This window comes from Malania oleifera, chromosome 9, assembly GCF_029873635.1.
Source record: "Malania oleifera isolate guangnan ecotype guangnan chromosome 9, ASM2987363v1, whole genome shotgun sequence".
Taxonomy (NCBI): domain Eukaryota; kingdom Viridiplantae; phylum Streptophyta; class Magnoliopsida; order Santalales; family Ximeniaceae; genus Malania; species Malania oleifera.
The window spans coordinates 1,322,782-1,335,039 of record NC_080425.1 but is presented as its reverse complement, the minus strand read 5'-3'; the positions used below and the strand labels follow the sequence as shown (position 1 = coordinate 1,335,039).

At 35.2% G+C, this 12,258-nt stretch overlaps 2 protein-coding genes across 5 annotated transcripts in view; both read left to right on the top strand.

Annotated features, from left to right (window-relative positions):
* Nucleotides 1–5,853, top strand: part of LOC131164871 (2-oxoglutarate-Fe(II) type oxidoreductase hxnY) — a 34,041-nt gene extending 28,188 nt beyond the window's left edge. For both annotated transcript variants that reach the window (XM_058122392.1, XM_058122391.1), the window contains exons 8-11: nt 849–905; nt 1,023–1,068; nt 4,928–5,007; nt 5,370–5,853. In XM_058122392.1, the coding sequence (XP_057978375.1) occupies nt 849–905; nt 1,023–1,068; nt 4,928–5,007; nt 5,370–5,433 (247 nt within the window). In that variant the 3' untranslated portion in view covers nt 5,434–5,853. The remainder of the gene's footprint in view (nt 1–848; nt 906–1,022; nt 1,069–4,927; nt 5,008–5,369) is intronic.
* Nucleotides 5,854–6,938: 1,085 nt separating this feature from the next.
* Nucleotides 6,939–9,933, top strand: LOC131164659 (uncharacterized). Of its 3 annotated transcripts, none has more exons than XM_058122012.1 (2): nt 6,939–8,211; nt 9,428–9,933. In XM_058122012.1, the coding sequence occupies exons 1-2, from the start codon at nt 6,972–6,974 to the stop codon at nt 9,445–9,447; spliced, it is 1,260 nt and encodes a 419-aa protein (XP_057977995.1). In that variant the 5' UTR covers nt 6,939–6,971; the 3' UTR covers nt 9,448–9,933. The 3 variants fall into 3 exon arrangements, with proteins under 3 accessions (XP_057977995.1, XP_057977994.1, XP_057977993.1); XM_058122011.1 differs by having other exon boundaries at nt 6,939–8,345; nt 9,630–9,933; XM_058122010.1 differs by having other exon boundaries at nt 6,939–8,345; nt 9,622–9,933.
* The last annotated feature ends 2,325 nt before the right edge of the window (nt 9,934–12,258 follow it).

Here is a 12,258-nt window from a genome sequence, read left to right as displayed (position 1 = left end):
GGTATTGATGGAATACTGCCCACCAGTTCAAGAGATTTATGGGAAGGACATTCAAGCTGAGATTTTATTGGATAATTTAGGCCTCTATTGTCTAATTGTGGTGGTAATGAAGTTTGGATTAATTGTGGTAAATCTAAGGTGAAGATAGGTTAGAGGGAATTAGCCAATTTGAAGTGTTTGGTGAACTATGAAGGGAAGGGCTTAAAGAGGTTTCTTGGTCAATTTTAGTTATTTGTCCTTTTTTTTTTTTTGAATTTTATCTTCTTCTGTTTTTTTTCCCCCATTTTCTTATTGAGGATTTAGTACTCTCATACTGATTTTATATTCTCTCTTGTAGTGTATCTTCTTTCTAATAAAAATAAATATATGTTTAAAAGGCAAGTTGCTCTTTTGCAGGAAGGTGCTCTGCATGCTCTAGAATATATATCATGTAATATGTATTTGACACTATCGAGGGTCATGTGCATAACTTGTCATCTACTCCCTTCAATATTGAATTTACATTTAAATTGATTTGACCCATCAATCATATGTGGTTGAAGTGTACAGAGGCAGGTGATGTCTCACTTACATAAAAGCTGAAATCACGATCTCTCCAAGATTTGCAATTTGGTGCAGATGTGGATTAAGTTTAATGTTCAGCATAGATTTGATGTGTCCAACACCTACCAATATGGACAAGAAAATAAAAATCTAAAGAAGCAGTCTCTTTTTGGGTTCTCCATTGGAGACTGTAGCATTTGACATATACATCCATAGATGAACAAAATGTCAATTATTTTTAGCCTGGGAAGGTTGTACAGGCATAGAATTAATAATTTTCTTCCCTGCAATGTATTAATCTGTAGGGTCTTCATTGTTAACATCGGAGACATGATGGAGAGGTGGACTAATTGTTTGTTCAGGTACTTTCTATAAGCCTGAAGAGCCTTTCATCGCTTGTTAGCGAGTTCAGTTTTTTTAATTTTACATGTGTTTTTTTTTTCCAAATTTTGTTTTTAATTCATGTCATAAACCTACAGGTCAACACTGCACAGAGTGATGCCAACAGGACTAGAACGCTATTCGGTACTTGATTTGCTCATTTTTTGTTTATATTTCTAGTTTGTACACCATTATTTCTCTAGGACAGCATCATTCTTCTAAGGGGCTTATAAGGTTCATACATGGTTAGATAAGACTTTTGATCGGTTCATGTTTTTGTTACACCAACGTGTGGGATGTTAACATTTGCGAAACCATCAATATATATATGTATGTGTGTGTGTGTGTGTGTGTGTATGTATGGAAGAATACTTTTTCAGACCAAGTAAGTAGATTAGAAGCATATAACTTCCTGATGTAGAGCAGCAACAGAGAGAGAGAGAGAGAGAATTGAGGAAAGAAACAGAGAGTAGAAGAGAAGAATCAGAAAACAGCTGCAGGACTGAGCAAAGTTGGAATTAAAACAGAGAGAGAGACAGATGTGAAGGGCAGAAGGAGAAGGAAGAAGAAAGGAGGAGGGAGAGAGAGAAAAGACATGAGGGAGAGGGAAAGAGAGCCTGCTGTGAGAGAAAAAACAATGTGTTAAACTGTTAACTCAATTATTCATCAAAAGCTGCTTATTCTTACATCATAAACCTATTTATAGGCAACTAGCAAACCCCAAAGTTAAACATTTTAAAGTTACAAAAATAACCCCAAAATAATAAAACAATCATAAAATAACCACGAAGTAATTAAAAATTGCTGAGCTAAACTAACATCCCCAGGCTAATATAAAACCCCTAATTTTTAAATCTTCAAACAAAATATGATCTCCAGAACCATCTGCAAGTGATCCTCCTTCAAACTCCCCTTAGAGAAAACTCAATCTCAAGTTTTAATATGGTGCAACAAGAGTGGTGGAATACATATGCATGAGCCATTCAACTTGTAAGTTCACATTGCTCATTCTCAACTAACATGCAAATATCAACAACAAATTATTGAAATCCTCCTCAAGGTTCCCAATCCTGATAAAGTTGATAGCTGGACTCTATCACAGCAGATGATTTAAGGCTTGAGGTCTGCGTCACAAACTTATCACAAGATTCAACATTTTCATCCTCCGAAAAGCTCTTGTTTTGAATTGAGTTCCCAATTTTAACATTGGATTCCTTTGGACTCTCCTACAGCTCGAACATTTTGTTCCATTGCATTTGCTTGCTCTTCAAGGATGGCATCATGTGGACTACGATCCACACAATCAATCAAGCTTACATTTCCACATTGATAATCCATGACAACAACAAATTCAAGTTCACTTACAATTTCCTCTTTTCTATCTTCATATGGTAGTCCATAACAACTTTTTCTGTTTTGTCCTTGATAGGCTGTTTTAAGATTGGAAGCTCATGTTGTCCCAAAATAAGAGCTCTTTTCTTATATGGAGATGGAAGACAATCTCATCCTAACAGTCTGGGATAATTCTGATATTAACAAACTTTTCATTCCAAACATAACGGTGCTGTCGTCAGTAGTATTATTCTATCCCAACACTCAGTTGTATAGACCACATGCTTGTAAGATGCAAATCTTGTCTCCTTGTCTCTGGTGTCTTGTGTACTCAAAGTAAATATCAAGATAAAAACATCCAATCTATGAATTCCCTGTTGGAAAAATTTCCATTGAAAGAAGCGATATCCTCAAGACAAAGCATTGAAGCCCATGTGACACTTCCTGAATTCATATCTGCTTTTGGTGCTGACAATGCTGAATTTTCCTCCAGAAATATATATCAACTGGTTGAGTTTGGATTGTCAGATTAGCGCCAAAGTCTTGCAATGGTATTCAATTGCACTAATACTCCAAAATATTGCAGCAAATCAGGAAGAAATGCTAGTAAGATCAGAAAATCTAGAACTGATGATGTCAGGATCAATTTCTTATCAGTATTCAGAAAACCTCACAACAAATCTTCAATTTATCATGGACGGATCCAATTGCTCTTTAGTATTCTTGAAATTCTAACAAGAAAATTCAAATTTTCCTTGGACACAATCAAAATTTTGAAGTTGCAGTCGAAGTATCACAGTGAGGCTATAAAATTTCGCTTTTGTCTTCAGTTTCTCACACCAGATATGAGTATCTCGTGAGCAATCAAATTTTCTTTGTGCTGATCAAAATAACTAGGCTGAGGCCCTAGGAATCACTTTACAGAAGCGTCGGTGTTCGACACGTGTCAGATGTTAACACGATGATACCTGCTTGTCACTCCCCGACACATTTCCAACAAATGCCAGAAATTAATTAATTTATGTTTATTCTTTGTCATGGGTGAGACACTTCCTGACATGAAGAGGCCTCAAGACACTTCTTGCACCTAAACGCTGCGTTTTGTTAACCCCTTTAATTCTATTAACAGAACCTCGAGGAAGTTTGAGACAGTCAAGGGTCAAGAGGTTCTTTAACATTGGAGTGGTTGGACTTTGGAGCCCTAGTGACTGGGCCAGCCTTGTAGAGCACCATCTTATCTCCCTGGGTTCCCCTCTCTCTGAAGCCATTGCAATTTTGCCGCTCTCTATTAATCTTTTTTTTTTTAAAAATTTTAATATAGTTTCTTGATGAGCCATACTCATTGCCCCCCACCAGCCATATTATTAAGTTGTTTTTTAGTTGTTGGACCTATAGTTACTAGAAAACACTAACACCCTAGTGAACCACGTATTGGTATGCACATTTCAAAACATGGAAGTTTTCGTTTTGGAACACTAAATCTAATGATCCAAAATTCTGATTCAATCTTTTTAGATGACTTTACTTTCTATTAGTTAAAAGTGGGGAATCATCACATTTTAATTATATCCTGTCATTATCAATCTATTTCTCAACTGAAAATTTTTTCTAGATGTAGAAGCACCCGAACATCCTCTTCAAAGTATACAAGTGTCATTACACTATTTTCATCAATATATCTATTTATGTATACCCCTAACTTCGGCATTTTAAAGCATGTGCCATACTGAGAACCTGTTCCCATTCCACGAACCAAAATGTTCTACTTTCTAGGTAACATTGGTTGCACCAATATTCTGTAACATGTATGTAAATGATTGTATAAATGTATTTCCCTTCACTGCCATGCAAAAGTATCCCCAATTGAGCTGCCTATTTGGAGAGGTTGATCGCTTAATTGCAATTGGTTGACCGCCCACATTACCTGGAATTGTTTGACGGTAAGCAAGCGGGGAAATAAGGGCAGAACAGGGGGCAGGACATGAGGCAGGACTAGCCTCTTTTTAAATGCAATATTCCCTATCTTTTTTGAAAAGAAAAAGGCCATAATGTCCTCAAAATTGGATCCCAATTCATCCTAATTGTTTTCCAAAAAGTTCCATGTGCCAGCAACCTAGTTAAATTGAGGGTTTGCCCTTTTACATACAGGATTACAAGAGAAACAAGATAAAGTAGGACTTGAATTTAAAAACATTCAGCTCCAGCTTTATGCTCTAAGTATATCCCTTGAATACCATTTTTTTTTATGAGCATACCTGCAAATATTACATATCTCAATAAATACGTAAGGCTAACATAATCTATTTAATTTTTTGCTACACATGTTGCAGCTCCTAGGTTTAATCACTTGTTTGGAAGTGTAGGACTTCATGAAATATGATGTGCTAACTGTTTCAAAATTTCTCATTCTCATTTTAGTTGCTATATGGCCTGAAAAACTTGGAGCTGATATGTTGTATGCATTGCGTATCACTGAAGCAATGACAACAAATTTAATGAGATGTGACAAAATAGACTTTGAAATGGTTCTGTAAATAAAAGAGGATTTTGGTTTTCCAGGCATAATGGAATGATTCTACTCCAACACAAACTCATAACTCTTAATTTCTAGCTCTATTATGTCAGAGGCTTATGTGATACCATACAGTTGATGTGAATTGTTATATTGCAGTTGGCTTTCTTCTTGGATCCCAACCAAGACTGTGTGGTGAAATGTCTGGAAAGTTGTCAGAGTGAGTCATCTCCTCCAAGGTATGAATTTTCCTTTTGATGTGCCTATGCTATATTCTAGCTTTCCATGTGTACAAAGAACGGTTTGATCAGCCCTTTTGAGTTAATATTTTGTTTAGCTTACTGAATGCATGCAATTTATGCCTGCTGGTAGTATGAAAGATGTCTGGGATTTAAGAGAACTGCTTTAAAACCTAATCAGAAACCAGAAATTGAAAGTGAGTGTCAACAAGTGTGTAGTGTTGTGCGCTTGGTTTGGTTTTTAAACATTATTTGACACTGGATTTGGGAATACAGTTTTGAGGCCTTGAATTTAATTATGTGTGGATTTGATTTGGATTCAATACAATATTTTGCATTAAAATTTTGTTGTGTGCATGCAGATTTCCCCCAATCCGCAGTGGGGACTACCTGAAGGAGAGACTAAGGCTTACTTATTCCTCCTAGGATAATAAGTCTAAGCCAAATGTGACTAATGTAGATGAAAGACCATCCCAAGCCAAGAGCCAAGATCAAAGACTCCATTTGGTGCTATAAAGAATATCTTTGCTTGGAAATAGTCCTCAAGGCTGCAATCATGTGTCCTTTTCTTTTGCAGTTGGACTTGGACTACTCTATGGGAGGTGATTCATCTCGTATCCTTTCTCATTTCTTCCAGCAAACCCAAGGCCTCCAATATGAAAATCGCAATATTCAACCAAGATGCCTCCTATTGCGTGTGTTTTCCTCTTGAACTCTGTTTCGGAAACTTTTGTAGTGTTTTGTTTTGTTCCCGCGTTTGCGTGATTGAATGGAATGAGGATGGAATAAGAGGAAAAATTGAATAAAAAAGTGCAAAAATTAAATGACAAATTTGATTTCATTCCATTTCCATGTGCCAAATAGTGAGAGAAAGTAAAAGACGTGTAATGTATGTTTTAAAATAAAAAGGTAAGCATAAGAATGTAATGCAATTTTACCCCATATTTAAAAGCATTTTGAAAACATTCTATGTATGATCGATTTGGCAATTGCGCTTGTTTATATTTAGGATGTTTAATTAACATCGAGTGCAATGATTAAAATAATAATTCACAAATGCTTGACCATCTCATCCAATCTATCTAAATTTCTTTAGTATCTTCACTCTCTTCTATATTTTTGGTGGGTAAAAAGGAAGCAATAAATCAATGATGCTTAAAAGTAACTTGACAAAAAAATAAAAATTGGCATTTTTTTTTTGTAATTTTAATTTGCATCATGGTATTAAATTATGTGTCTCGATCACCCTTCGATGAAACATCAATTAATGTGTCCACGCAATCTTAAGGTTTTATTAATTTTGATGATAACAAACTACTATTTACTGATGTATTTGTGCTTAAGTTGTTTTTTACAAGATTTAAGTTGTTGAATTTGAAGAAAAGTTCAAGAACTGAGAAAAAATATTGGAGAGTTTAATTGATTTGTTTGTATTGTTTTTCTTTTAATTGTAATGTATTTTAAATTGTAAAACAATGAGAAAATGTAAATCATAGCACTATAGGGCTTAAACAAAGGATAAGCCAGACAATAATGTTTACCCAAAAAGAATTTGTAGTTTAACTTTTGAAGTTTTAATATTTTTTAGAGGAAGGTAGTCTTCTAGCTTCTAAAAACATTTTGTTAAAGCCATTCGGTTTTATGAAAATGAATTCAATTAAAATTTTATTTTTTTATTCTTTTTAACTATCACTTCACATGTTTGGGATTTGTGTCGATAAGGATAGTATAAAATTGTATTAAATTTTATTTAAATTTGCATAAATTTAATTCCAAACTGAAAATTCATGCTTTTTCTATTTCAAAATATAAGAGTAGCACAGACAAATATAAATGAAATGTAAATGAAATACAGATGCAAATGAAATGTAAATGAAATACAAATGCAAATGCAATTATATTTCTCATCCCACACTAGCGACGTTGTTTCTCCCGCTCTCTTGAGCTTTGAATCTGGTAAGGACATGGGGAAGACTCGCCGCAAAAACATGCTTGCGAAGTATTCAATCCGGGCGGATTACATTGTAAGGGCCCTGGATTTCATAGTGGACAAGGGAGGAAATCGATCCTCCTGGGTTGAGAAGAAACCCCAACAGATCTTGGCGGAGGTTGCGAGACTCCAAGCCGAAGGCAACGGTAAGGTCCAAATCGGACCGAATGGAAAGAACGAGCCTTTCGTTCATGCGTTGAAGCTCCATAAAGATTCGGAACAGGAAGGAAATCGAAACGAATCAAGCAGAAATCCCCAAATCGGAACGAGTGGAAAGGGGGTTCCTGGCGTTCAAGGTTCGAAGCAGCAGATAGCTACGGACCTGGAAGGAAATCGAAACGGAGACATACGGAATCCCCAAATCAAACTACAGGAAGCTAAGGGGTTGGATGAAAACCCCTCCGGTAGCATATTGAAGAAGGAGAAGGTTGATTGTGAGTCGTCGAGTGATGAATCTGACGGAGATGGTGATTCGCTCGCATCTGAAACCCAGGGTACAGAGTACACAGACGAGTCCTTGGAGGAGTCTGTTCGGTCTGAAAAAGCTCTGCCCAGCAAGGAACTGTGCTCCGATGGTGAGAGGGATGGCCAGCAAATGGAGCTGAAAAAGAATTTCTTCCTAAAAGGTAACAACAGTGCCCCACGTGTCGATCTGTCCGCGGGTAACAGGAACCTGCAGAAATGTGGAGCTGTTCCATGTTTTTCATCTGATGGTACAGGTGCCCATATTGAAGCCGAGGACATTGAAGATGGGCATTGGGAGAACTGCTTGATTGGTTACTTTTCAGGCAAATTCCCAGGTAAAGCTGCCGTAAATTCTGTTGTAGGAACATGGAATGCCAAGTTTGAGATTATCTACCATGATAGTGGTTATATCATCTTCAATTTTAGCGAGGTAGAGGATTTGATCGAAGTGCTGCAAGAGGGCCCTTACTTTGCAAATGGCCGCCCTCTTTTGCTCAAAACAATGCCTTATATGTTTCAATTTAATGTTGAGGATATGAGCGTTGTGCCAGTTTGGGTGCAGCTAAAAAATTTGCCCCTTGAACTCTGGACTTTGAAAGCCTTGGGGAGAATTTGCTCGGTGTTGGGAAGGCCTTTGGTTGCTGATAAACTTACCGTCAACGGGGAGAGGGTGTCCTATGCAAGAGTTCTGGTTGAGATTGATGTTGCGGAGGATATAAAAGGAAGTGTCGAGATTTGGCTCCCTAATGGTAAGTCAATCACGCAGGAGGTGTCCTATGAGCGCTTGCCTAGATTTTGCCACTTCTGTAAGTCCCTAGGCCATGTTGAAGATTTCTGCATAGCCAAGGAGCGCCAAACTTGTTACTGTGATTGAGCAATTCCGGTGAGGCAACTTTCACCAACTCTATTTGCGAATAACTCTCAATTTTTTTTTTTTTTTTTTTTTTTTTTTGCATCTTTTCTTACTACTTTTCAAAATTTTTCATCTCTATGATTTCGCAAATGTTTTATACCAAATTATTTGTCACAAAATCAACTCTTTTTTCTTCCTCAAAATTTTCTTAAAATCTCTTTTACTATTTTTTTAATTGAGTGAACTATCATACTTTAAGGAGTGTTTGTTTCCATACTATGTACTATTGTCCTATCTTTGATCATTTTATTTTTAAATTTTTTTAATATTTCTTCCCTTAGGTTCTACCACCTAATTCTCTTGCATAGATTTATGTTACCTATTTTTTTTTTTAATACATATATTTAATACTAGAGTTCTATGTTGTATTGTTAAACTTTCATTTTGGGATAATTTTATATGAAAAATAATATATTCTGCTAATTAAGTGTATATTTTATTTGACTTTTATATTGTCTACTCTTGAAGCTTATTAAGTGTAATCATATTTTCTTTAAATATTTATTCATTGTAATAAGATTATATGATGTGGTGAAGTCAATGATTATATGGTGATACTTATTTTTACTATCCGTATTCATATTACTCATATATCATCACATAACCTTTATTTCATTTCCAATGTGTCTATTCAAATTAGCTATTATGAATATTTTCACAATCTTTGATATTTTTTGTGTAATACTATCCATATTTTCACAAATTTGTTTTGTAAGATTTTCTATGTGTTTAAGCCAATTTAAGGAGTAGGAGTAGTAATGACTTATTTAGGAGTGAAGAAAGGGGGTCAAATCTAATACATGACATGTGGTCTGCCCTTTTAAATTTAGTTTTAGATTTAGGGTATAGTAACCTGTTTATAATTGGTTAACCCAAGCCGTACTATTCATATAATAGGTTAAGCAAGTTTGGGTTGGGTACTAAAAGGATTTCTGTTTATCCCATAGACGCTATGATGGTGATCATCAACATGTTTTGATTATCTCCTTTGCCAATATGGTGATACGTAGACGATCTTCCAATGTCTGCTATTGTTCATAATTGTTTTGTAGGTATACATGGAATTACTTGAAGATCATCTACCTTTTGATGAAAGACTTGTGAAGGCTTTATTATTTGTGGATGCATTCTTGAAGTTAATATTCTATGTTGGACTTTATATTTTGCATGGACATTTAATTAGGACTTGGATATTTTATGGACTCATGGGTTGAAAATTTGAAGACTTAGCTATTTAATCTTGAAGTCTATTAGGTCATGAAGATTCAAGTGAAGATGTTGAAGCAAGATCAAGCCTAATATCCATGTGGCTCTCACATGGGTTTATGCTCCATAGGCTACATGGTTTTGGCCTTCCTTTTGGCACATGTTTGAGTTCGAAAGTATGAATTGTGTTACGATTTAGTGAGAGTGTTTAATGTTTTGTCTTTCATGCTTGTATGGGAGTTGTAAGCATGTTTAATGTTTTGTCTCCTATGTTAGTCTTTATATTATTCTCATTGTAAGAACTCTAAGGTAGCCTATGTTTTGAATATTAAAAAAAAACTCCATTGTTGAAGCTTGAAGTTTTGTCAAATCTTGTGATTACATAGTGTGAAGTTTTTTTGTTTTCATCGAAGATCAAGTGGTGAGAGACTACTCTATCCAACATCACCACTATCACTCCCTCCTCCCTTTCTCACTCACATGACCTCCCCTTATACACCCACACTGCCTCCTCTCCCTACACTCCCATAGCTACCTTCATCTTGGTATTACAAAGCTTGTTTGAAGGACTCGCGACGTGGTCTAAACTAGTGTTGACCGTCAAATCATCCAACGATTCTCTTGGATAAATTCATTATTTATTTTGAATCCTTCCTTTATTTTGAAAACCATTGCTTGAAGCCTAAAATTTCATATTAGAGGAATCCAATTGAAACCTTACATTTTAATATTTTCACTTGCTAATATCAATCGTAAGAATATTGCATTGTTGATGTAAAACTGGCATTCTTGGGACTTAATTTCTGGATAAAATCATGCATCTTTTCAAAAATATTACAACGTGTGCATCGTAATATAATTTATGATGTTTATGTTTGATTGATTGAATTCTTAAATTAAAATGTTTACGTGTATGTGTTTGCTTGAGGGTTGATTGTAGGACTAAGCCAACCATACCCATTCTACATCACGCTATTAGGAAAATTTTAATTCATATTTATTGAAATGCTAAAGAAAATAATAAATAATTAAAATAAGTATTATTTTTTAAAAAAAAATTAGGTTATATTTGTTAAAGTTTAAAGAGAAAAATAAAAAATATGTACTAAAAATTTAACTTATATTTGTTGAAATATTAGGTAAAAATTTAAATAAAATATTATAAATTTATTAATGGGTACTCATTCATAATCCATTAATTAATTAGATAGGTTCGGATATATGTTTCACACAAATAAATCAGAATCCAAACCTGTTTAAGTAACACCCCTTAATAAGCATACTCGATCTGTTGACTCGTTTTGTCACCCCTTACATTTATTATATTTATCTTAAGACCATCTTAATTTTTATTATTCTATTCACTAGTTTTTGGGCATTTACAACAATACTTTTTTGGTATTTATTCCTACTATGACGCTCCGATTTTCTTACCAATTTTTTTTTCCATAAATAGCATATATAACCGCATATCGGGTCATGTCAACCATTGATACCATAATACATAACTCGACCCGAAAGTGGGTATCGGGTATACAATCATACTCATACACAACCCTAACAGCGGAAGTCATTTCATAAATATATACATACATACCACAGCGAATACACATACCAGAGTACTACCATCTACATAAATAAGTCTAATACAAAACCTCAAGGGGAATCAAACCTCCCTAGCTCAAATACTCACCCTATCTACTTAGGGTATCTGCTCCACTCTATATTGGAGCTTTATCACCAAGCCTATCTCGGTTCCCTAGAATATTTAAATGATTGGGTGAGACATATCTTAGTAAGACAAAATAAATTATCTACAGTGTGGTAGTATGAGATTCATTATATCATAGCATATATTCGTTTTAGTAATAATATCTTCTGAAAAAATATACCAATTCCATAATCATAATCATATAGGTATAAAACACAAGTTTTCATAAGTTTTGACTCTCATTTCCAAAATCATTCGTACACAACTCATGTTTACCAGCGAAGTTGCTGAGAATAGGGAAGCTTATCCGCCCATACAAGTAACTTCCCTCTGCCCTGATATTGTTTGCATCCTAGTCTAATTAACTCGGGTTCAGCTACAACTGATACTTATCAGTGCACTCACCTTACTCAGTAAGCCTTCAGGCAATGTGTTTTACTTCGCTTTAATTATTTATTAACTCACGCTATTTCATTTCTCATTTCCTTTCTTGTTTCCATTCTCATTTCATTTCCATTATCATGTCCTTTTCATTTCAATTTCCATATCAAGCTCATGAGTGTCACTAGTTAACAATACATCCGTGTCTATACTCATGGCTATCCTGAGGATATCTTTTCACGTCATGCTTCCCCCCCATGAATAGGGTTGTGCGGCCCAAAGGCTGGACCTAACTGCGATTGGATGGCCCAGTTAGGTCAAATATCATCATATATCTCGTATTTGTAGTATGACTAGCCAGCCAATAGCCCTGATCCGGACTCAGGGGGCACAACAACTTTACTATACAACTCTGTTTACTGTCACGCCACATGCTCCATGTGTAGTGACTCGAAGAATAATAGTATTTTAATAATAAAAAGGAAGGAAAAAAGGAAACAAGAACAGAAGGAGACCGTAGACTTCGTCGATGACATCGCACTTTGGAGATAATAATAATAATAATAATTTCAAGAAAATTGTCAA